General features: G+C 46.3%; 1 protein-coding gene across 1 annotated transcript in view; it reads left to right on the top strand.

Annotated features, from left to right (window-relative positions):
* LOC130476791 (ephrin type-B receptor 5) overlaps positions 1-25,884 on the top strand; it is a 144,638-nt gene extending 118,754 nt beyond the window's left edge. The window contains exons 7-16 of the mRNA XM_056848790.1: positions 1,583-1,745; positions 5,644-5,758; positions 8,081-8,136; positions 8,228-8,347; positions 8,559-8,806; positions 14,069-14,284; positions 16,453-16,602; positions 17,058-17,251; positions 22,105-22,260; positions 25,760-25,884. Of these exons, the coding sequence (XP_056704768.1) occupies positions 1,583-1,745; positions 5,644-5,758; positions 8,081-8,136; positions 8,228-8,347; positions 8,559-8,806; positions 14,069-14,284; positions 16,453-16,602; positions 17,058-17,251; positions 22,105-22,260; positions 25,760-25,868 (1,527 nt within the window). The 3' untranslated portion in view covers positions 25,869-25,884. The remainder of the gene's footprint in view (positions 1-1,582; positions 1,746-5,643; positions 5,759-8,080; positions 8,137-8,227; positions 8,348-8,558; positions 8,807-14,068; positions 14,285-16,452; positions 16,603-17,057; positions 17,252-22,104; positions 22,261-25,759) is intronic.
* Positions 25,885-26,156: the final 272 nt, after the last annotated feature.

Here is a 26,156-nt window from a genome sequence, read left to right as displayed (position 1 = left end):
ATCACAAATAAATTCGGCAAATTCGGGCCCTTTAAACAGATCTGCGCCTTCCAGCTGGGAGGCACAGATCTCTTTAAAGAGCCCCCCGTGCACCTTCATGGAAGCCCCATGAAGGCCCGCGGGGGGGGGGAATTTTCTCCCGAACTCCGTATCTCGCGCCGAAGTTCGCGGATCCGAAGCGGGGGAGTTCGGACTTCGGCACATCCCGAATTTAAACGGGCCGAATTTTGCCAAAGCCGAACTTTTCCGATTTTTTTTTTCAACAGCCCTAGAAGCTAAGCAGGGTCAGCCCTGGTTTGTACTTGAAAGGGAGACCGCCAAGGAAGTCCAGGGCTGCTCCGCAATGGCAAACCACCTCTGTTCATCTGTTTCCTTGAAAACCCCGTGAGGGTTCTCTGTAAGTCGGTGGCGACTTGACAGCACTTTCCACCACCAAGTTGTGTGGGCCTGTCGAAGTTGGGGCCAGGTGGGATTGAGAACTCCCTGCCCCAAGACGTGGTGATGGCTGTTAACTTGGAAGGCTTTAAGAGGGGACTGGACATGTTCATGGAGCAGAGGGCTATCCATAGCTACTAGTCAAGATGAATACTAGTCATGATGCATACCTATTCTCTCCAGGATCAGAGGAGCATGCCAATTATATTAGGTGCTGTGGAACACAGGCAGGATAATGCTGCTACAGACATCTTGTTTGGGGGCTTCCTAGAGGCACCCGGTTGGCCCCTGTGTGAACAGACTGCTGGACTTGATGGGCCTGGGTCTGATCCAGCAGGGCTTTTCTTATGTTCTTGTGAGAGCCAAGTCCAAAGGGGGCTTCAAATTTGAACACTGGTTAATTTTGTCTGTGTATGCGTGTAGTATTTGATCATTTTCATGCGTCATTTTTAATTGCATCCCTATTACACCATAGTGTGGTGCGCTTGCTGAGCTTTAAGGTGCAAATTTAAACATTTTGCCGTGTTTTATTTTTATTATGGCTCAAAACCTGGATGTGGCTTGGCCCCCGAAACCTTTTTCGCCACAGTGTGTGAGTGCTTAGGGGTCAGTGCTTAGGGGGAGAAAAAATGATTATAGGCTTCATATTTGTTAGACATAGGGTTGCCAGGAAGCCTGGAGGAAAATGTCCTGTCCCTTTAAAAGAGGTTTAAAGGGTGTTTTAAAAAAAACAAAAACACGGGTGATGTTATTTACCTCCATGATTTGAAAAGTTTTAGCCCATTTCCACACCTTCAGGCTTTGTTAAAGGGACAGGATATTTTTTTCTCTAGGCCAGTTGGCAACCCTGGTTAAAGGTGTTACATTGCGTGTGAAATTTAGTCCCAAGGGCAGAATTTAGCTTCAGCAACCATCTTTCCTTCTCTTACACAAACCATTCTTCCTTTTACCGTTGGCCTCTAGTCTTCCTGAGGTCAGGATACAGAGGTGTTGAAGAAAGGTTTGATGAACCCAAAGAGTAGACTGTTTGGCAGGCGGGTCATTGCTTATCAAACCAGAAAAGTTTTGATAGGTCTGGGAGAAGAGCTCTGCTGGGAACGTGGAAATTAACATTTCTTAATTTCTGTGGCGGATTGTCGTTTCTCAGTCAGAAGACGAGGACAACTCTTTCACGGTGACCAGTGAGACAAACATGGCCACCATCTCCAGTCTGAGCCCGGGAAAGATATACGCCTTCCAAGTGCGAGCCCGGACTGCGGTGGGTTATGGGCCCTACAGTGGAAAGATGTATTTCCAGACGCTGGTGGGAAGTAAGTGAACTCTCCGATTTGAGATTTACCCATGAAGTTACCTCACGATCATACTCTCTCCCCCACACAACTCTAATAGCCTTCAACGTTTTATGCCTTCCACACTCCTCACAGGCTTCACACATGCCTTGACCCCACATTAGGGTTGCCAACCTCCAGGGACTAGCTATTACAACTAATCTCCTGCTGATAGAGATCAGTTCCCCTGGAGAAAATGGCCGCTTTGGCAATCGGCTTCTATGGCATTGAAGTCCCTCCTCTCCCCAAACCCTGCCCTTCTCAGGCTCCATCCCCCAAACCTCCCGCCAGTGGCGAAGAGGGACCTGGCATTCCTAAGCCACATATAGCCACACATACATCCTTACCAGAAATAGAGATCCTTGTACAGACAGGGCAGAATTCACTAGGGTGTAGGGTTGCCAACCTTGGGTTGGGAAATTCCTGGAGGTTTGGGGGTGGATCCTGGGGGTGGTGGGGTTTGGGTGGGGAGGGGCCTCAGCTGGATATAATGCCATAGAGTCCACCCTCCAAAGCTGACATTTTCTCCAGTCTGGGGATCAGTTGTAATTCCAGGAGATTTTCAAGTCCCACCTGGAGGTTGAAAAAGACTACCAGGGTGCCTTCCCACACAAGCCCTATTTCAACCAGGACAATGATCCAGAGGATTATGATGTATATTAACAATAGTGGTTTGCATCCCCCCCCCCCAAATGTATTCATGTATACCTACCTAAATCTCAAGTATGGGGAAGGTGACAGGTTGGGAGAAAGGAAAGTTTTGGAGAAGCAGGCAAGTCGTTTACTACCGTGTTGGCTTAAAAGAAAAATCCAAACCACAAAGCATATTATCCATGTAATACCTTTTATTTGGCCCTACCCAATGACACATAACAGTAAGCAAGCTTCTGAGTTCCCCAGAAATCTTCATCCGGCCAGATGTTACAAAACAGAAAAAGAGCGAGAAAGGAGATTTTTCTGGGCATCGTGATGATAAGATGCTCTCGTCATGCCAGGGTGTGGTGGAATTCCTGGCAGGCAAAGCGGAATCGGGATGCACGTTTCTGCTGGCCTGGGGCCATAAAAGCAAGAGGCAATAAAACAATTAAATTCGGTAGCAACAGTTCCTTTCAGCGTCTCCTTACTGCCACATTGAATTCAGGAGATGAATTTGCAATGTTATGAGGCTCTTATAGTCAATTGAAGGCAAATTAGGTAGTCATTCCTTCGTGTTCGTATTCCCAGTCTCTTGCAAATCCATTAGCTTTTAAATGTCATGTACCTCTCTTGATCGGCTGAATCCAGGTATCATACGAGTAGACAAGTTGTTTACAGCCGTGTTGGCCGGAAAGAAAAATCCCAAAAGCTGGGAACGTTATCCGTGTGTATAACCTTTTCTCAAAACCAACACAATGACACATAACAGTTTGGAAACTTTCCAGTTTGCCAGAACTCTTCATCAGGCCAAATGTTACCAAATAAAAAAGAAAGAAGAAAGCAGATTTCTCAGGGCCCAACCAGATGTGACCGCATCTTCGTGGTGACCGCAAGGACACCGTCACATCAGGTTTGGCTCTCTGGGGATAATGATCTTGAGAAGATGTCATCATGCCAGGATCTGGTGGGATTTCTGGCGGGCTAAGCAGAATTACGTTCCAGGCTGCTGCTGAAGGAAAGTATCACACGGATTGTATTCTTGGCTTTTTGGAGAAGCATGCCCAATAAGGGGGAAAGCGGTGTTAAAGAGTGGTAGGGTGTGAATTCCCAGGGCCAGAGAGAGGAGGTAATCCTACAACGGGTCAAACACCAGAGCCTGGATACAAACAAAGTCCCAGTCTGGCCAGAAAGTCTTTATAGCCCTACCTGGTCAAGGGAAGTCAGTGAAACGGCTGGGTGGGCTGAATAAGAAGAGTTCGTTTTTATATGCCGACTTTCTCTACCACTTAAGGAAGAATCAAACCAGTTTACAATCCCCTTCCCTTCCCCTCCCCACAACAGACACCCTTTGAGGTAGGTGGGGCTGAGAGAGTGTGAGAGCCAGCGTGGTGCAGTGGTTAAGAGCAGTGGTTAGGAGCAGTGGATTCTGATCTGGAGAACTGGGTTTGATTCCCCACTCCTCCACATGAGTGGCGGAGGCTAATCTGGTGAACTGGATTTGTTTCCCCACTCCTACGTGTGAAGCCAGCTGGGTGACCTTGGGCTAGTCACAGTTCTATTAAGAGCTCTCTCAGCCCCACCTACCTCACAGAGTATCTGTTGTGGGGAGGAGACGGGAAGGTGATTTTAAGCCACTTTGATTCTGCCTTAAGTGGTAGAGAAAGTTGGCATATAAAAACCAACTCTTCTTCTGTGACTAGCCCCAAGGTCACCCAGCTGGCTTCATGTGGAGGAGTGGGGAATCAAACCTGGTTCTCCAGATCAGAGTCCACCACTCCAAACCACTGCTCTTAACCACTACACCACGCTGGCTATCCAAAGCCAAATAACTCCCAAGCCTGAGAACCGAACCACACATTTAAGGTTTTTAATAAGTGAGGATCGGGTTCCCTGCAGCCACACAACAGTTGCGTGGAATAGAATGGTTTTTTTAAAAAATAAATAAAGAGATCCTTCTGGGCATGGAGCATAGGTCACTGGGGATGTGTGAGTGTGTGGGGGGGAGATAGTTGTGAATTTCCTGCATTGTGCAGGGGGTTGGACTAGATTACCCTGGAGGAGGAGGAGGAGGTTGGTTTTTATATGCCAACTTTTTTATATGCCAACCAAGGTTACCCAGCAGGCTTCATGTATAGGAGTGGGGAAACAAACCCGGTTCATCAGATTAGAGTCATGTGGAGGAGTGAGGAATTGAGCCGTTCTTCAGATTAGAGTCCACTGCTCTTAACCACTGCACCACACTGGCTCTCACGCTGGAGGTCCCTTCCAACTCTATGATTCTATGAAATGGGCTCAGAATGCTGTTGCGGGAGGAGGGAGGGCTCCTGCCTTCCCTCCCAAGCCATTTTCCCCATATGAAAATAGCACTGGGGTAGGGAATTACTTCCCTACCGCAAAAATGTGTAGTTTAGCTCTGAGATCACGGCATAACCCGTAACCTAAGTGACTTCCAACCCTAGCCGGCTCATTGCATCCAGAGGTTTTGGGTTGTATTCCTGGAGGCTCCTGGTTATGAGGAAATGTGCTGAAGTAAAGGTTTTGTGGGATAACTGGGTGGTGGCCAGGGGATATCACTGGGTTAGATGACCTAAGCCAAAGTAACTTTTATTGCTCATTGACAAAATCTTAAGCATTCATAATATAGAAAAGCTGAGAAACAGAGAAATATACAATTTTACAATAAACAGAATTAATAAAAGACTATCCATTTGTCATGCAGGGTAAACTTGCGTTATCAGAGCTATTTGATAGCTCTAGGTATTTCGCTATCTGATCTACTTTCTCAGTATCTGAATCTAGGGCCATTTATGCACAGGATGATTTGCCTCTGTCTAGATGCACATTTTCCCCATTCGAAGTCTCAGAACTTGAAAATAAGCCCCCATGCAGAGTTTTAAGAATTCGGATGGGGAAGATGGGAATCTAGAAAGCGGAAAACCCAAGGCAAAACCTCCCGTGCATAAATGCCCTAGATCTGATAAAAAGAATAGTATAATCCAAGGTTTTAAGGAGAGACTGTATTTTACTAGAATAGGCGAAATCCATCGGGTTCTCTCTGCTTCCCACTTCTTACAAGAGAGGATCACATGATCTAAAGTTTCGACTGCCCTGTCTCCACAGTCACACAGACGGTCGCTAAAAGGGATTTTTAAAAAGCGAGGAATGCATTCAGTCTCACCAAAGTTAGATGACAACAAGACTCTCTTAGGCTACATGTGAGTTTCACGTGTGTTGCTTTTGACAGGTGAGCGCTCCGTGATGGTGCATGACCGACTGCCTCTGATTGTGGGTTCAGCTCTTGGGGGTCTCGCCTTCCTGGTCATCGCCGCCATCGCCATCCTCGCCATTGTCTTCAAGAGGTGAATTCTCTTTCCCCGCCGCCCGGCAGATACCTTTGTTTATTTCCGCCTACCGACAAGGAGCCGCCTGGTTCTGCTCCATCTCAACTCTGGAGTGGATCATGAATTCTGGAATGGGCTTCCGTAATCCTCTCCACAATCACTCCTCCGCCTGAGTCTTAGTGATGTGTGAAAGGGGCTACGGTGGGGGGATCATCTAGCATTAACCCAGAGGAGGTTAGAATTGTGCCTTCTTTGTTGCCTTTTAGAGGAGGGTGCAAGACAGTTTGGTTTCGGGAGAGCTTTCTGTTGAATGTATTTGGTGAATTGATTTATCCTAACCCTCGTGGCAATGCACGTGATTCTCCCCTCTTTTGTGTTAATTCTGCTGATTTGTGTTGATTCTGCTGATTTTATTTGCTGATTTTGTTTTGGACTGGTTATTTTGTGTTATTTGTGGATGTGTTTGATTCTGTTATTTTTAAGGTCTGTGCCAATTCTTTAAGAGGGGAGTGGACATGTTCATGGAGCATTCATGGCTACTAGTTAAAATGGATACTAGTCATGATGCATACCTGTTCTAGTCATGATGCATACCTATTCTCTCCAGAATCAGATGAGCATGCTGAATATATTAGGTGCTGTGGAACACAGGCAGGATGGTGCCGCTGCAGCCGTCTTGTTTGTGGACTTCTTTGAGGCACCTGGTTGGCCACTGACTGGATGGGCCTTGGTCTGATCCAGCAGGACTTTTCTTATGTTCTTATGTTGTATGAAGCATATTTGATCCAGTTGGGGAAAGATGAGATAGATACATAGAAGGTGTGACACTTAACTGCAAAATAGCTAGATATCAGTGTGGTCTCTTCTTTATTTTTTAAAAAAATATTTTTTAACAAACAAACATAAAAACATTAAAGCATAAACACAATATAACAATATACGGGAAGTCTGCAATTCAAAATTACAACTCGATTATCAACTTATTTAAATTACAAAACTCTTTGTTCTCAACATATTTTTCCATATCTAATAGCATATTTATTACTTGTTTGTTAAACAAATATTACCAATCTTGCTCATTCTTTCTCAATTTAATTCAATTCTGTTCCAAATTTCTAGCTATATAATTGGAATAAAAATCCATTTTCCCCAAAATTCTGAGATTGATCTATTATGTATAAAATATGACTGTTTTTCCATAATTGAGTACTCTGTTGGTTTATCAATCTATTCATCTAAATCTGGGTATTCCTCTGCTTTCCATTTTGCCGCATATATCATTTTTGCTGCCGTCATGTACTTAAATAGTTTGTCATGTGTCTTTGAAATGTCTTTCGGATCCAACACAAACTTAATTTTTAATATCTTTTGCATTTCATCGTGTATCATTATTCAATGTTGCATCTGTGTTATGACATTTCCAACATTTCCTATTAAAGTCTTTGTTGGCTTTTGCAATATTTTTTGGTGTGATGTACCATCTGAAACCATTTTATACTAGTCCTCTCTTAATACTCGACATTCAGTAAACTTGATTTCTTTAGTCCAAAGATTCTCCCGCTGACTCTTTATTTCCGAGACTGGGCAGACCATCCTCAAAAGTATTCAAGCGTGCTAACTGGGGAACTGTCCTAACATGTTGACCTTTAATTTTACGTAGTCCCTGCAAGATTTCAGTCCAATCAAATTCTAGCATTATGAGAGGGAGAAAAAATTTCTCTCCGTCCATTCTCTCCACACCCTTCATTATTGTATAACCATCATATATTTCCTTATCAAAATATCAATTTCTAAAAATAAAATACATTAGTTTTCCCCTGTACTGAAGTCACTCCAACCTTTGATAATTTTGGTAGCCCTTTCCTTTTATGGGCGAAAACGCATGGTCGCTTTAGCCTCCTTTATTCCCTGTTTCAGCCAGGATTCAGCCAGGATCGAACGCACGTTCGGTGAAATGCATGCGTTCGATCCTGGCTGAATCCTGGCTGAAACGGATTGTGTGTGTGTAAAGTGCCGTCAAGTCGCAGCCGACTTATGGCAACCCGTTTTTTGGGGTTTTCATGGCAAGAGACTAACAGAGGTGGTTTGCCAGTGCCTTCCTCTGCACAGCAACCGTGGACTTCCTTGGTGGTCTCCCCTCCAAATACTAACCAGGGCTGACCCTGCTTAGCTTCTGAGATCTGACGAGATCAGGCTAGCCTGGGCCATCCAGGTCAGGGCAAACAGGGAATAAAGGAGGCTAAAGCGACCATGCGTTTTCGCCCTATCTCTTCCCTGTTCGATTATATCTTGGGGGTTTTTGTCCTCCCTTGGTGAATTTTTCCTTCTCACCTTCCACAGCAAGCGGCGAGAGACTCCCTATACGGATCGCTTGCAGCAGTACATCAGCACCAGGGGTAAGTGAGGGGGACGGCTCCGCTCTTTCACTGCCTGTCCCTTGAGGGTCACCTGTCTGACTGACTCGGGAGCCTCTCTTCTGCCTCGCAGGCCTTGGGGTCAAATACTACATCGATCCCTCCACCTACGAAGATCCCAGTGAAGCTATTCGGGAATTTGCGAAGGAAATTGACGTGTCTTTTGTCAAGATCGAGGAGGTCATTGGATCAGGTAACAAAGGACCCTCTTTCATCATCACTTCCTGCTCGATTCACACTGGTTTGTGCCTCTTCTGGATTAGAGAGGAGTGAACCTGAGGTTCAGCTATCCATAAAGGATAGTTGAGAATTACGGAGAAGAGGTTTTTTTTTCTGAATTCTTCTGGGGTATGCCGTTTGCTCTCCATCTGACCTAGTGTTTCTCCACCCTTCACCCCTGGCAGGAGAGTTTGGAGAGGTGTGCTTCGGGCGCCTGAAACCTCCAGGAAAACGGGAATACACAGTGGCTATTAAAACCTTGAAGGCAGGCTACACGGACGAGCAGCGTCGGGAATTCCTGAGCGAGGCCAGCATCATGGGACAGTTTGAGCACCCGAACGTCATCCGCCTGGAGGGCGTGGTCACCAAGAGCCGCCCCGTCATGATCGTCACAGAATTCATGGAGAACGGGTCTCTGGATTCCTTCCTCCGGGTACAGCAAGCTCAGCTCCCTTGCCCCTTTTCCACCTCCCACTTTCTCTGCCTCTCTACCAGCCGCTCTACATCTTCGCCTCCTACCACATCTCTCTCCTTCCAACGGTTTGATTCTTCCTTAAGCGGGAGAGAAATTCGGCATATAAAAACCAACTCTTCTTCTTCTTCACTTATGCTGGCAGCGGGATCACGCTGCCTCCTGTGCACTTTCAGCCCATTTCTCAGGAATGGGCTGTTAGTTGGGAGGAAGAAGAAGAGTTGGTTTCTACATGCTGACTTTCTCCACCACTTAAGGAAGACTCAGCCCGGCTTACAATAGCCTTCCCTTCCCCTCCCCACAACAGACTCCCTGTGAGGTAGGTGGGGGCTGAGAGAGCTCTAAGAGAGCTGTGACTATCCCAAGGTCACCCAGCTGGCTTCGTATATAGGAGTGGGGAAACCAATCCAGTTCACCAGATTAGCCTTTGCCACTCATGTGGAGGAGTGGGGAAACCAACCCGGTTCACCAGATTAGCCTCCGCTGCTCATGTGGAGGAGTGAGGAATCAAACCCGGTTCTCAAGATCAGAGTCCACACCGAAGGCCGGATCTCTGTTATTGCCCTAGGCACAAAGACATTTTGCTGTGGTTCACTTGGAGCCAGGAGTGGTCTCCTTCAAAGCTTTCTTCCACCCATGACATAGCATTTATATGTTTCACTGTGCTGCCTGCCTCTTCCCCCCGCCCAAGTTGGTAGCATCCATGTTCCTCTAACTCCAATAGACTGTTCTAGTTCTCTCAGGTTTGGCTGAAAGTAGCCATAACCAGGGCTGTATGGATTTCACAACTGCATATGCAGAAAACCCCGTTTGGCCTTCTGAGGATCTCAGCCCCCCCTCCCCCCCACCATGATTAGCAAAGTCACATTATGCAAAGTGATGCAAATTATTTAACAGAAAACAGAAACATAAACTTGGGTAGTATCTCTATTTTTATGGATGATGTTTTCAAATATTTTTATAGATGCCGATGATTTCCCAGACAGGGAAATTCATCTATATTCCATTTAGTGATTTAAAAATAACCAATATTAATTTCAAAAATAATTTAAATCAAATAACCAATGTAGATCTAATGAAATATCTGCACTTTTGGTAATACATTCAGTTAGAAGTTGTAGCATCTAAATTAGATTTTATTTTTTAAAAAAAAAATTCCCCCTGAATCCAGAAATGAACTTGGACAGATAAAGAAATAAATAAGGTCAGGTTCTACAAAATAATAATAATAATAAAAAAAGTCTCAAATACTGTCTTCTAACTAACACAACCACATATTGTCGAAGGCTTTCACGGTCAGAGTTCATTGGTTCTTGTAGATTATCCGGGCAAGACCACGGTTACACAGCCCGGATAACCTACAAGAACCAATAACACAACCACACTTGAATAAGAATAAACGTATAACAGGAATAGATTTAGCTTTAAGTATGTGTGTGTGTGTAAAGTGCCGTCAAGTCGCAGACGACTTATGGCGACCCCTTTTTGGAGTTTTCGTGGCAAGAGACTAACAGAGGTGGTTTGCCAGTGCCTTCTTCTGCACAGCAACCCTGGTCTTCCTTGATGGTCTCCCATCCAAATACTAACCAGGGCTGACCCTGCTTAGCTTCTGAGATCTGACGAGATCAGGCTAGCCTGGGCCATCCAGGTGAGAGCATATACTAACCTTTAAGTATAGGTTAGCCTGATCTCGTCAGATCTCGGAAGCTAAGTAGGGTTGGCCTGGATTTGTGTTTGGATGGGAGACCCCCAAGGAATACCAGGTTTGCTGTGCAGGGGACGGCAATGGTAAACCACCTCTGTTTGTCTCTTGCCTTTAAAATCCTGCAGGGTCGGCATAAACCATATGTAGCTTCACAGCACTTTTCACGCAGAGGGGCATAATCTGTCATGGCCCCACGAGGAGGCAGCAGGACATCAAGAGTGATTTCCATGCCTGTCCAAGACTCGCCCAGATCCAATGGTCCTCCTTAAGGCTTAGTTTGGTCTTTTATGCATGGCTGTTCGATTCGCCGCCACCCCTCTGACGACTTTGGGTCTTTGTTTGGCTTATGCATGCCGTTTCTAACCGTCAGAGGTCGCCTCGCTCTCCCCCTGCGTTTCCCCGCGGTTGGCCCACATATTGAGGGACCTGTTTTATCTCAAGTTTGAAAATGCGGGGAACTTCTGACGGACTTCTGATGGTCGGAAAGGGCATGCATAGTCCAAACCAAGACCCCAAGTTGCTGGAGCCGTGACGCCGAGTGAAACAGCCATACGTAAAAGACCAGTATTGCCCGGAAACAGTTCCAAACAGGTCTCCACACAAGCGGAGTTCCCTTCACCCACTTGTTCTGTCCCTTTAAAGCCTTACGGAGCTGAGCTGAACCTCTGCTCTGTCAGTTCCCCCATGCCAGGTCCAGTCCTCTTATCTTGTCCGATGCCTTTCCCCCTTCCCAGCCAGCTGGCCTTCCTATATGTCTTTGCCCCTTCCTTCCTTGACATCTCTCTTTCTATCCCTGGGGGTAATGCTGGCCAAGCTACCCTAGGCCCCTTCCGGGGTTCACCAGAAGTGACATAATGGAGCACATGATGTCACAGGTTCTCCCAACCTCCAGGTGGGGCCTGGAGATCTCCTGCTTTTACAACAGATCTCCAGATGACAGAGATCAGTTCACCTGGAGAAAGTGGCTGCTTTGGAGGGTGGGATTGTATTCCACTCTATGTCATTGTACCCCACTGGGGTTCCTCCCTTCCCCAAACCCCGCCCTCTCCAGGCTCCACCCTCAAAATCTCCTGGTATTTCCCAACCCGGAGCTGGCAACCCTACCAAACCTTATATATCACTCATTTTTCTGCCTGGACTAACCCAGCCACAGAAATGAGATTAAGAAATGTAATTAAATAGGAGGGAGTTTAAATCATGAGCAAATATTGCTATCATGATCTTAAAACCTTGATTCAAGAGACACAACAGGTTGGTGGGGAGAAGCTGGGGAGAATCCATACTGGATTTGAGGATGAATGCATTTTTTGCACTGTCCATCTGTAGCTAGAACCTCTTTTAAAACAATTTAGGACTAGATTTTCCAGGAAACATCCCACAATCTGTCCAAACCTGGAGCTTTATTAAGTTTTAAGTTCTGAATGGTTCTTCTTACCACTTGCTCTGGCGGCCTCTAACAAAACATTTGAGTTCAGAGGTCAATGGAAATATATTAATCCTGTCCTTAAAAATAGTTCCACTGGACTGTCTGAACGATATGAAACAGGAATATGGGAAGTATGGGAATTCCTATGGGAAGTATAGGAATTCTGTTTTTCCCCACTTTATTGCTGTTATCGATCGAAATTCCTAATTCCTGAACAACTGTTACGCGCTAATCGATCACCGCTCCACTTTTTAACTGAAGCCCTTAATGGTTTCAATGTTCCTGTCCTAATAACTTTTGCTAAATGCTTATGAGTTTTTCTTGCTTCCTCGGCCTCTCTCCTTGAAGCTGTCGATTTCCTTTCAGCCTGCCCCAAATTTATTTATTTATTTGGTCCGTTATTTGGGATATTTCTATGCCTCCGCTTCAGTGTCCTGCTCAAGGGGGGTTTACAGTTAAACTTCCTTACACTTTGGATTCCACTTACATTTCTTTTCCAAGTACTTTTAACTTCTTTCAGTGCCTTGGTTAGGCCGAGTTCTCACAGAGGGGACCCATCTGCATCTGGTCTGAACCACTTCTGTTCCATTAGCAGAAGCACTTTCTTTTGATCGAAGGAGCCTTCCCCTGACACAAGACAGAAGAGCATTTTGTGTTGAGGAAGGTTCCTTCCTTAGCGAGGCAGTGCCTCCACTGGAGAGCCAGCGTGGTGTAGTGGTTAAGAGCGGTGGTTTGGAGTCTGATCTGGAGAACCGGGTTTGATTCCCCACTCCTCCACATGAGTGGCGGATGCTAATCTGATCAACTGGATTTGTTTCCCCACTCCTCCACATGAAGCCGGCTGGGTGACCTTGGGCTAGTCACAGCTCTCTCAGCCCCACCTTCCTCACAGGGTGTCTGTTGTGGGGAGGAGAAGGGAAGGTGATTGTAAGCCGGTTTGAGTCTCCCTTAAGTGGTGGAGAAAGTCAGTATATAAAAGCCAACACTACTACTACTTCTTCTTCTTCTTCTTCTTCTTCTTCTTCTTCTTCTTCTTCTTCTTCTTCTTCTTCTTCTTCTTCTTCTTCTTCTCGGAACAGAGGTGTGGGATACATCCACTCTCCAATGATCTTTGTTTGCCTTATTGGTCTTGATTCCTAAGGTAAACGTTGTATGAAGCTGTCGTTGTCCAGCATTATATTTAGCGAGCTGTCACATTGATCTTCTCCCTGTGATTATCTCATCCTGCCGTTCTGTGAGCCTTAGCGAGTGATAGAAATCATTCTTGCCCGGGTAGTGTGAGAGGGTTGATCCATCTGGGGGGTTTCATTCGACTGCCTTGGATTTTTAAAATTATGATGGGCGCTTATGAGAAAGATCAGCAGAACCGGGGGACTTTATTTTGACTATAGATGATGGGGGCTGTAAAGTGTTTCGTGATGGAGGTGGTTTCCATTTGAAATCACCTTGGTATCCGTGTGTTATATTTCTGTTTTTAGAGGTAAAAGGTAAAGGTCCCCTGTGCAAGCACTGGGTCATTCCTGACCCATGGGGTAACGTCACATCCCGACGTTTCCTAGGCAGACTTTGTTTTACGGGGTGGTTTGCCAGTGCCTTCCCCAGTCGTCTTCCCTTTACCCCTAGCTAGCTGGGTACTCATTTTACCGTCCTCGGAAGGATGGGAGGCTGAGTCAACCTTGAGCCGGCTACCTGAAACCAACTTCGGTTGGGATCGAACTCAGGTCGTGAGCAGAGCTTGGACTGCAGTACTGCAGTTTACCACTCTGCGCCATGGGGATCTTCATTTCTGTTTTTAGGCTCTTTTTTGTCAAAGACACTGAATTACCTTGCATCGTTTTATGATGGTCTTGACAGTATTAATGGGGGACATTGGTTCTTTTGTTGATTGTTTTGCCCTTTTTGAGAGTTGGTTTTGCAGCCTAGGTAGGAGTTTATGGGGGTTCTTATTATTCACTTAGTTTTTTTCTATGTATTTTATGATGTTTTGATGTGATCATTTTAAGTTAAACAATTTTTTAAAATGTTTTTTTAAAGAAATAATTCTTCCCAATCCTCGGCTGACTCTTGAATCTCTTGTGTGTGCGTTTCACAGCAAAAGGAAGGGCAGTTCAGCGTGTTGCAGCTGGTGGGAATGCTGCGGGGCATAGCCGCCGGCATGCGTTACCTTTCGGATATGAATTACGTCCACCGGGACTTGGCTGCCCGAAACATCCTGGTCAACAGCAACCTGGTTTGCAAGGTGTCCGATTTTGGATTGTCGAGGTTCTTGGAGGATGACGCCTCAAATCCCACATACACAGGAGCCCTGGTGAGTAGTTTGCTCAACAGTGAGTCCCCCTGTTAACCCAGCAACATTCAGCCGCGTGAGTAATCTAGGAACCAGTCGTGCTTTGGCATGGCCGGCAGTTAAAAAATAAATGCCACAATTGCCAGGCACTTTTCATCTAAAGCAGTGGTTCCCAAACGTTTTGGGCCACCACCGCCTCGGTTCCACAAACTCAACCCAAGCGTCCAGTACCCTATCCTATAAAAAGCCTTATTCAAAATAGGGGTTTGCATGACTCACTAAAGAAGATAATAACAGTAAAATTTCAAAACAGGAACAACTAATTGCACATCTATTCAAAATCAAATTAAAACTTTTTAGTTGAAATTTATTCAACAAAACTGATGAACTTGACCCAGTGGTACCAGCTCTTCAAAGTCTGGGAAAAAATTCTGATAGTTTCCACCAAATTTGCCAGCATGGTGCCAGAGCTTGATCTATTGTAAATTAGTGAACAATACAGTTGAAGTCGCCCACCTCTAGCGCCCCCCTGCTGCCCTCTTGCCTCTTAGTGCCCCCCTAGGTAATCCCACTGCCCCCCAGGGGGTGGTACTGCCCACTTTGGGAACCACTGATCTAAAGCAAATGTGGCATTCAGATGAAATTCTGGAAGGATTTTGAAGTAATGCTAAGTGAGTTTCAACAGTGTGTGTGTGTTAAGTGCCGTCAAGTCGCTTCCGACTCATGGCGACCCTATGAATGAAAGTCCTCCAAAATGTCCTATCTTTGACAGCCTTGCTCAGATCTTGCAAATTGAAGGCTGTGGCTTCCTTTATTGAGTCCATCCATCTCTTGTTGGGTCTTCCTCTTTTCCTGCTGCCCTCAACTTTTCCTAGCATGACTGTCTTGCAGGCTCAACCCAAACAACTAAATTGTCGGCAGATTTTGCCCACCCACACATCAACAACAGCTTAGTCCTGTGCATATTTATTCAGAAGTAAGTCCCACTGAATTCCATGAGGCTTACTCCCAAGTAAACATTCATAGGATTCCAGTCCAAGTCAAACACAGGATTGGCAAGTGCGCACGTTTGTTCTCAGTCCTGTGCTTTTCTTTATTACCACATAACCTTTTAAAAAAACGACCTGTTCTGGTGATTGGTAGGACAGATTTGTTGTTAGTGATATGGATACTAACCATTAGGCGCCCATCCAAGTCATAACACAGTATCAGAGGAAGATAGTTTTAGGGGGTAGCTTTGTTGATCTGCAGTAGAAGGGAGCTTTGACTCTTGGAGAGGGACTTTGGCTCAGTGGTAGAGCATCAGCTTGGCACGCAGAAGGTCCCAGGTTCAATCCCCGGCATCTCCAGTTCAAGGGACTAGGCAAGGAGGTGATGAGAAAGACCCCTGCCTGAGATTCTGGAGAGCCGCTACCGGTCTGAGTAGACAATACTGACTTTGATGGACCAAGGGTCTGATTCAGTATAAGGCAGCTTCATGTGAAAGCTCATACTCCCAAAATCTTGTTCTCTTAAAATGCTGCTGGACTTGAATCTGTCAGAGAAAGAACTGACTTGCCTGAATCAACTAGAAGCCATGGGAAAATCTTGCAGAACCATCTTCTCCTGTGTCAAATTATGTGTAACCTTGGGAATCTAGATGTCCCAACATATAGTTTAAGCTCAACAAACGGTTGTGGGGGCCATACTTTAGGTTGTAGCTACAGCACGGAGCCCCATGGTGCAGAGTGTTAAGCTGCAGTACTGCAGTCAAAAGCTCTGCTCACGACCTGAGTTCAATCCCGACGGAAGTCGGTTTCAGGTAGCTGGATCAAGGTTGACTCAGCCTTCCATCCTTCCGAGATCGGTGAAATGAGTACCCAGCTTGCTGGGGGTAAAGGGAAGATGACTGGGGAAGGCAGTGGCAAACCACCCCGCAAACAAAGTCTGCCTTGGAAACGTTGGGATGTGACGTCACCCCATGGGTCAGGAATGACCCGGTGCTTGCACAGAGGACCTTTACTTTACCTTTACAGCACTGAGGCAAATGCTGGGCTTAACTCTTTCCCTGTTTGCTGCTTCCCCTGGAGAAACCCCATCAACCAAGTTGCTGTTGGGCCTAAGGGGGAGGGAGGTTTTCTCTAGGGAAATGGCACAGGGGAAACAATTAACCTCATCTCCAATCCTTCTCTCTCACTCTCTCTCTCTAGGGTGGCAAGATCCCGATTCGCTGGACGGCCCCAGAAGCAATCCAGTATCGCAAATTCACATCCTCAAGTGATGTCTGGAGCTACGGCATTGTGATGTGGGAGGTCATGTCTTATGGTGAAAGGCCCTACTGGGACATGTCAAATCAAGACGTAAGTTCTAATACAAAGCAATCCCTATCCCCCATCCCACCCCACTTTCTTGTACTGAGAGCCAGTGTGGTGTAGTGGTTAAGAGCGGTGGTTTGGAGCGGTGGACTCTGATCTGGAGAACCGGGTTTGATTCCCCACTCCTCCACATGAGCGGCGGACACTAATCTGATAAACTGGATTTGTTTCCCCACTCCTCCACATGAAGCCCGCTGGGTGACCTTGGGCTAGTCGCACTCTCTCAGCCCCACCTACCTCACACGGTGTCTGTTGTGGGGAGAGGAAGGGAAGGTGATTGTAAGCCGGTTTGAGTCTCCCTTAAGTGGTAGAGAAAGTCGGCATATAAAAACCAACTCCTCTCCTTCTTCTACTTTGAACAAAACATTTGCTGATGGAAGACTCTGACCAATGCGTAAGGTCGGAGGCTTCATTCAGACCCCTCTCTCCGATCCTTCCAGGTTATTAACGCGATCGACCAGGATTATCGCCTGCCCCCTCCCCCGGACTGCCCCACCGTCTTGCACCTGCTGATGCTGGACTGTTGGCAGAAGGAACGGGTCCAGAGGCCCAAATTTGAGCAGATCGTGAGTGCCTTGGACAAGATGATCCGCAAGCCGTCCGTCCTCAAAGCCACCGGCACCGGCAACAGCAGGTGGGATGGGGGTAATGGGGAAGGACACCGAGGGGGTGTTGAGTTGGGGGCTTCTTCTGCAAACAGAAAGGGATGAGGGAGGCTGAGGCTTAGAAGGCGGTGGGAAGAGACTTCCGCCTGCCTCATTATGCTGGCCATAATTAGACGAGGAATAGAAAATAAAACTGCTGATATCATACTGCCCTTGTACAAATCTATGGTGAGACCACACTTGGAATACTGTGTACAGTTCTGGTCACCACACCTAAAAAAGGATATTACAGAGCTTGAGAAGGTGCAGAAAAGAGCAACCAAAATGATTAAGGGACTAGAGCAACTGTCCTATGGGGAGCGGTTAGGACGCTTGGGGCTGTTTAGCTTGGAAAGAAGGCGGCTAAGGGGAGGCATGATAGAGGTCTATAAAATTATGCATGGTTTGGAGAGAGTGGACAGGGGGAGGTTTTTCTCCCTCTCCCATAATATTAGAACACGGGGTCATCTGCTAAAGCTGGAGGGCGAGAGATTCAACACAGATAAAAGGAAGTATTTTTTCACACAACGCATAGTTAAATTGTGGAACTCCCTGCCCCAGGTTGTGGTGATGGCTGCCAGCTTGGAGGGCATTAAGAGGGGAGTGGACATGTTCATGGAGGAGAGGGGTATTCATGGCTATTAGTTAGAATGGATACTAGTCATGCTGCATACCTATTCTCTCTAGTATCAGAGGAGCATGCCTGTTATTTTGGGTGCGGTGGAACACAGGCAGGATGGTGCTGCTGCAGTCGTCTTGTTTGGGGGCTTCCTAGAAACACCTGGTTGGCCACTGTGTGAACAGACTGCTGGACTTGATGGGCCTGGGTCTGATCCAGCAGGGCCTTTCTTATGTTCTTATGTTATGTTCATTCTGCTATCTACTTTTTTATTTGGGTTATGGCTGTATTTAAGGCTTCTGGGTTTTAAGCACAACTGGGGTGGCCCATGCGAGGGATTTTAAATGCCTTTCTTTTTTTTTTAAAGAACCAGCGTGGTGTAGTGGTTAAGAGCGGCGGACTCTAATCTGGGAACCGGGTTTGATTCCCCCTCTTCTCCACATGAGCGGCGGACTCTAATGTGGTGAACCGGGTTGGTTTCTCCATTCCTACACGTGAAGCCTGCTAGGTGACCTTGGGCTGGTCACAGTTCTCTCTGAGCTCTCTCAGCCTCACCTACCTCACGTGTCTGTTGTGGGGAGAGGAAGGGAAGGAGATTGTAAGTCGGTTTGAGTCTCCTTAAAGGGTAGAGAAAATCAGCATATAAAAACCAACTCTTCTTCTTTATTCATTTTAACATTTTATTATCATTATCTTTGTTGTAATAAATTGTTTGTTGATTCGTATGACATTTCATTCTTTTTGTAAGCCTCTCTGGCTGCCTTTTTTTTAAAGGAGAAGGGTGGAATACAACTCATAAATTAAAATAAATACTCTTGACAGAAGTAATATTCTCTTAAAAATCCGGAATATGTGCGTGATATATATATAATCAAAGAAGTATATCGCGCGATTCCCTTTTTGTTCTTAGAGGAATCCAGAATATGTACATGATCAAAAATATATTGTGCGATTCACTTTTGGGTTTGGAAGAGTTGAAAATTTCAAATAATTTGGAATAACAGCAGTTAGGAAAGAAGAGAATTAAGATGGGAAGAGGGAGCATGGAGTGTCATCAACCAAGTTACTGCCAAAATGGGAGCAGGACATCCAAGGTGAAAATCTCTTGACCCATAAATGACATGCTAAGCTGTGACTTGAATTCACGGATCTTCATTAGATACATCTTGCTTTTTCCCAAGCTTGTCCTCATAATAGTTTGAGGACAAAAAAAAAGTTGATAATTCCTAGCCTTCACTGAACACTTTTTCTAAGTGCTTGGACATTGGGCTCACAACAACCCTGCAAGGTGGGTCATCACCATTCCCCATATTAAGAAGAAGAGTTCGTTGATATCTGCTAATTTTCTCTAACTTTAAGGAGTCTCAAACCGGCTTCCCTTCCTCTCCCCACCACAGGCACCTTGTGAAGTAGGTGGGGCTGAGAGAGTTTGGAGAGAACGGTGACTAGCCCAAGGTCACCCTGCTGGCTTCATGTGTAGGAGCGAGGAAACAAACCCGGTTTTCCAGATTAGAGTCTGCTGCTCGTGTGGAAGAGTGGGGAATCAAACCTGGTTCTCCAGATTAGAGTCTGCTGGTCATGTGGAGGAGCGGAGAATCAAACCCAGATCTCCAGATTAGAGTCCACCACTCTTAACCACTACACCTCTTTGGCTCTTAGAAATTGGGAATGAGGATTTGGGAACAGGGGCCTGCGTGCATCCATCTACTGAGTTTGCGGTGGAGGTGAAGGCGTGAACCAGGAATTTCCAGGATCAGACCTCATAAGCCACATGAGCAAGCGATTGGATTCTGAGCTCCCGCACATCAGCAGCACACAAAACACCCATGGCCCCAATGGCATTTTTGGGGTGTTAAGCAAAATCTGTGGGATGAGTAGGCTGTGCCTTTTGGGCCAAAGTGAGGAATGAAGCTGCAGCAGCCCGTTCGGGACTAGGGGAAAGAGCAGGAAACTCGTGGGTAAAAGCCGGCGGGCTCTGTTTGGAAACCTCTGAGTTCCCATCTGCCGTTCTCAGCCTTGCTTCGCCAGATGTTCAGTGCCAGCGAAGAGGTGGTCCCCGGGGGGGGGGGGGTTAGACAGGATTATACGGCTTCGGAACGGAGGACGGAAATGCTTCCTGCTAGCACGGAGGGATTTTCCCATGGGTATAACCGGTTTTGAGACTGCTGGGAGGAGTCTGTTAAGAACGCTGCAGAGAAAGAAATTTCACTCCAGCTCAGACTATAAGAGGAGGGAATGCGTAGCAGGAAGAGTGGGAGCAAACACAGATTCTCCGACTACACGGTCTCGGTCTGCATCAATGTGGCTGTTCAGGAGCCAAGGCGGAGCCGGCGTAGAGCAGTGTTTTCTGGAGGATAAGTGATGTGAAAGACCCCTGCCTGAGACCCTGGAGAGCCGCTGCTGGTCTGAGTAGACGATACTGACTTTGATGGACCAAGGGTCTGATTCAATATAAGCTAGCTTTATGTGTGTTCATGAGAGGAGTCACACAATGTCCTTCTGCGCGCGTCCTCTTTCTGGGTTTTCCCCTGCATTCCTCCAGAGTTTCCCAAGCCCGCCTTGCTATGATCTTTCCTGAAAGATGACAGTCAAAGCAGGTTCATTTGCCATCTAGAAGGGAAGGTGCGCATCTTTTTTTGTTTTGTTTAACCTCCTGCTTACCTTGGTGCCATTTAGCATGGTGTAGTGGTTAAGAAGGAGCCCCGTGGTGCAGAGTGGTAAGCTGCAGTACTGCAGTCCAAGCTCTGCTCACGACCTGAGTTCGATCCCGACGGAAGACGGTTTCAGGTAGCCGGCTCAAGGTCGACTCAGCCTTCCATCCTTCCGTGGTCAGTAAAATGAGGACCCAACTTGCTGGGGGTAAAGGGAAGATGACTGGGGAAGGCACTGGCAAACCACTCCGCAAACAAAGTCTGCCTAGGAAACGTCAGTATGTGATTTCACCCCATGGGTCAGGAATGACCCGGTGCTTGCACAGGGGACCTTTACCTTTAGTGGTTAAGAGTGGTGGACCCTGATCTGGAGAACCGGGTTTGATTCCCCCTCTTCTCCACATGAGCGGCAGACTCTAGTCTGGTAAAACGGGTTGGTTTCCCCATTCCTACGCATGAAGCCAGCTGGGTGACCTTGGGCTGATCACAGCTCTTTTAGAGCTTTCTCAGCCCCACCCACCTCACAAGGTGTCTGTTGGGGGTGGGGAGGGGAAGGGAAGGAGATTATAAGCCGGTTTGATTCTCCTTAAAAGGTAGAGAAAGTTGGCATGTAAAAACCCAAAATTACTGTCCAAATGCAAACATCAGCTCTTCTGGCCGCCATCTTTCTGCAGCACCCTCCCCTCATTGTAGATCTCAGTTAGGGTTTCCAGGCCGCTCCTGGCAGTTAGCAGGAGATTTCGAGGCAGGGACATGGGGGGCCTGAGATGTTGTGTATGCTGTCATCTCACATCCAGTGAAAACCCAGAAGTGACGCAGAGAGCCAATGTGGTGTATGGATGGCGTGACTGAAAAGTGTTTCCGGTGCCTTTTGAGTGTTGTTTCTACTTTTTTTTCTTTTTTTATTATTTATTTCAAAAAAGGGATACAGAAGGGAGGGGGAGAAAAGATAGGAGACCCTCTGCGGATAAAATATATATATCAAAGAGAACTTTTCAGCATAAAAAGTTACAACGTGGTTACCACATCTGTTTTTCTGATTAGTCAAATGAAGTATCTTGTTCTTCTAGAAAATAATTTCACTATGCTTTAACCAATGGTTATACCTTTGTGTCTTATTCTACTGGAAAATAACTTTGCTATACTTCAACCGGCGTTTATACCTTTTGATCTACTGCTGTTGTCTCAGAGTTTCAGCTACTAGTTTTTATATAGTTATAAAACACATTCCATTTTTCGTTAAACTGTTCGAGAGTTTTCCTCGTCAGTTATATTCATCGTATGGGTCATTTTGGCCATTGTGGCAAACTCCCATCATTTTATCTTTCCAGTCATCTATATCTGCCGCACCCTCTCTTCAATGTAGATCTCAGTTAGGGTTTCCAGGCCGCTCCTGGCAGTTAGCAGGAGGTTTCGAGGCAGGGACATGGGGGGGGGGGGGCTGAGATGTCGTCTGTGCTTTCACGTCACATCCAGTAAAAACCCAGAAGTGACACGGAGAGCCAATGTGGTGTATGGATGGCGTAACTCAAAGGTGTTTCCGGTGCTTTTTGAACGTTTCTTCCTTTTGCAGGCCATCCCAGCCTCTGCTGAGCAACTCGCCCCCTGATTTCCCGTCCCTCACCAATGCCCACGAGTGGCTGGACGCCATCAAAATGGGTCGCTACAAGGAGAACTTTGACCAGGCTGGCCTGACAACCTTTGACGTCATCTCCCGCATGACTTTAGAGTAAGAGCCATCTCACATGTTGTGTGGCGGTTTGCGGCTGCGATTTGCTCCTTTGCGATTGATAAAACGAATTTCCAAAACATGCCTTTATCTGATTGGCACATTACAATTTTGATATTGTAGACCGAGACTTGGGACTGGGGAGAAATGCCTTCCACCCTAGAGTTTACTCCAATAATTCACTAATTGGGTTCACACTGTATCACATGGTTCAGGAGCTCCTCTGCAAATCCATAGCTGGCAGAAGAGATGAGTACCGGGAATGATGCACTCCAGGCACAGAGTACTCAAGTTCTTAGTTATGAACATAAGAACCTAAGAAAAGCCCTGCTGGATCAGTCCAAGGTCCATCAAGTCCAGCAGTCTGTTCACACAGTGGCCAACCAGGTGCCTCTAGGAAGCCCACAAACAAGACGACTGGAGCATCATCGTCCTGCCTGTGTTCCACAGCACCTAATATAATAGGAATAGAATTCTCTGATCCTGGAGAGAATAGGTATGCATCATGACTAGTATCCATTTTTACTAGTAGCCATGAATAGGTGAGGGATGATGGGGAGAAGTCCAGGCTCTGAGGTAATGACCGACTTTTTATGTGCTGCAGCTTCAAGAAATCGTTGCCTGTCCTATTTAAACATTGCTTAGGATAAGAGGAGGTTTAAAGGACTGCGTGTTTTCACCTTTTCTTTGTATCATTGCTCTTCCTGATGTGCGAACAGACCGTGTGTACTCTTTTTAAATCTTTTGTATATTAAAATTTATTTTATTTTGAACCTTTCGAGTCTGATCTCTCTAAACACAACACACTATTCAGTCTTGCTATCTAAAGAGAGGAAAAGGGGAGGGGGCATTGGGTAAGCCTGCCATCCCTTGAGCGCAATAGCATGAAATTGTGGAAGTGCGATCAGTAGTACCCACACTACCTGGTAGGAGCAAATCAGAAGATGCAGTAACTAGGCAGAGCCTCTAAACCAGGGGTGTCGAACTCATTTGTTAGGGGGGCCGGTTATGACATAATTGTTACTAGGCAGTTGAACAATTACTGTAAAAAAAAAATCCTAATATCCAGCCAGTACGTTTCTGCCACAATTTAAACCCATTATGGCGAGTCCTATCCTCTGCTGCCAGCAGGAACAGCTCCCTGCCCTCCTCTAAGTGACACCCCTTCAGGTATTTTAAGAGAGCAACCATGCCCCCCCCTCAACCTCCCCTTCTCCAGACTAAACATTCCCAACTCCCTCAGCCTTTCCTTGTAGGGATTGATCTCCAGGGCCCCGATCATACTTGTCACTACTTCATATGCGCTACTTCAATCTATTTGATAGAAGAGTGGGATCAAAATGAAATAAATACATACAAGTAAAGTACCAAGAGGCCTTATCTGTTGCAAGTATTGCAACAGATAAAGAATAAAGAGATTCTTGAGGCTGCTGGCCTGGAACTAAGCAACGTCTCAAAGACTTTCTAGGCAAACAGCACAGCATGTGATAAAACAGTTTCTAGACTGTACCACTTAAGACTATTTTATTTATTTGTTTGTTTGTTTATAAAATATTTTATTCCACCTTTCCTTGTAGTTCAGGGCGGCTTACGATAATAGTTTAAAAATCCAATTACACTTGAATAAAATAACAAGCCCCAAGTGTTTATATGAGTCACTGCTTCCACATGGGGAAAAATATTTACACACAGATGTCAAGCGAGTGTAGAATGGACTTCTCGGGCACTGGAGTTTTCTTTGGCTGCAATCTGAAGAGCACTTTCCTGGGAGTAAGCCAAATTGAATCAAATAGGACTTACTTCAGAGAAGACCTACTTAGGATTGCTCCCTGTTCAGCGTGGTGTAGTGGTTAAGAGCAGTGGTTCAGAGTGGTGGACTCTGATTTGGAGAGCCGGGTTTGATTCCCCACTCCTCCCCATGAGCGGCGGAGGCTAATCTGGTGAACTGGGTTGGTTTCCCCGCTCCTCCACAGGAAGCCCGCTGGGTGACCTTGGGCTAGTCGTACTCTCTCAGCCCCACCTACCTCATAGGGTGTCTGTTGTGGGGCGGGGAAGGGAAGGTGATTGTAAGCCGGTTCGATTCTTCCTTAAGTGGTAGAGAAGGTCGGCATATAAAAACCAACTCTTCTTCTTCTATGTGTACGATGTTTTTTTTTTTTTTTTTTAATGGATGTTATTTCCCCCGGTTGCAGTCTGAAGTAGCATGCTCCAGAAACAGTTCAGTTTTGTGACGCATTGCTAGCTAGAGAGCGCCGCTACTTTCTTCATGGCCAGCATGAGACAAAATCAGAGGGACAGAATGTGTGCAAAGATCACAGATACCAGCGACTTTTCAATCCAATCTGTTCAGTCTTCTTTCCGTTCCCATTTCCTTCCAATTCTGACAGGCCAGGCAGGATGTACTCAAGAATAGGTTCTAGCCTCCTGCAAACAGTCAGTGAAGAGTATTTACTTGCCAGGAGTTAGCATCTTGGCTCAGCCTTACTGGGGGAGTGGGCAGTGAGAATGCCACCCCCCCCCCGAAGCTTCGAATATGTATTAGAGGTAAAATCTTGGCAAGAGACACAATGTGCCAGATGAATGCAGGGTTGCTGTCCCGATTCAGAATTTTATCTGATTAGGCAGCTGCCTGTAACTGGTTAAGTGATTTAAATGTATTTGCCTATTTCCAGATCCTCAAATAGTGCCCTTTTGATATACCAAAGGGTGAAATAACATACAGGCCATTTATGCAGGGCTGTTTCCATCGTGGTCACCCCGCCGCCTGCTTTGGGGTTTTGTTAGGATCGTGCATGCCTTTCCCGACCGTCAGAGGTCGCCTCGCTCTCCCTGCGCGTTTTGCCCATGTTTTCCAGATAATAATACTGCGCGAAATAAATATATCACTCCCTGGATAAAACGGCTAAAGACACTTTCTGAGAAGAAGAGGAGGAGTTGGTTTTTTATATACCGACTTTTTCTACCACTTAAGGGAGACTCAAACCGGCTTACAATCACCTTCCCTTCTCCTCCCCACAACAGACACCCTGTGAGGTAGGCGGGGCTGAGAGAGAGTGACTTGCCCAAGGCCGCCCCAGCTGGTTTCGTGTGGAGGAGTGGGGGGAAAAAACCAGTTCACCAGATTAGCCTCCCGCCACTCATGTGGAGGAGTGGGGAATCAAGAAGCGGATACTGCGTTATCTTCTGTCAAGTAGATTGGTCAGTTGCGTGAGAGATGCGGCAACTTTTCTCTTTATAGCGTCAAGGAATAATTAAATTTCATTTCCCCCTTTTTAAAGTGCGAAAGGGTAGATGAATAGCCAATGGCTGTTAAATCTAGGGAAAGGAATAGCCCGTGATTAGCCTTTCCCCCAAGCAGCTAAAATGCTGGCGGCCGTCTCCTTGGCTCTGTCTTGCCTTTGCCTCGGGCAGTCAGGTAGAGGGCAGAACCATCAACATCTTTGACAGACAGATGACAAGGAAGGCCACTGAAGCTCTTTCTCTTCCTGTCGCTTTGCAGAGACATCCAGCGTATCGGCATCAGCTTGGTGGGTCATCAGAAGAAGATCCTCAACAGCATCCAGCTCATGCGGGTTCACCTCAACCAGCTCGAACCCGTCGAGGTCTGATGCATGGCGCGTCCTTCCGAGCCCCTTAAAGGACCTGGAGATTAAACGAACCTTTTGTTCTAAAAGGGAACCGAGGCCTCGATTGCCGGAAAAGGCAGGCGTCCATGGGAGGGCGCGTGAACTGGTACACTCTGCATCACAGAAACCGAGCCCTCCAAAGCATTGTGGATTGTCGTTTTTTTTTTTAAAAAAAAATAATAATAATAACTTGAGACACTACAAAACCTGCCGTGTTTAGATTTGGGTGGAATTGTACATTGGGGCGGGGTGGGGGTTATTACACAGGGT

This window comes from Euleptes europaea, chromosome 4, assembly GCF_029931775.1.
Source record: "Euleptes europaea isolate rEulEur1 chromosome 4, rEulEur1.hap1, whole genome shotgun sequence".
NCBI classification, from domain to species: domain Eukaryota; kingdom Metazoa; phylum Chordata; class Lepidosauria; order Squamata; family Sphaerodactylidae; genus Euleptes; species Euleptes europaea.
The sequence above is the reverse complement of the archived record's forward strand: the minus strand, read 5'-3'. Positions and strand labels throughout refer to the sequence as shown.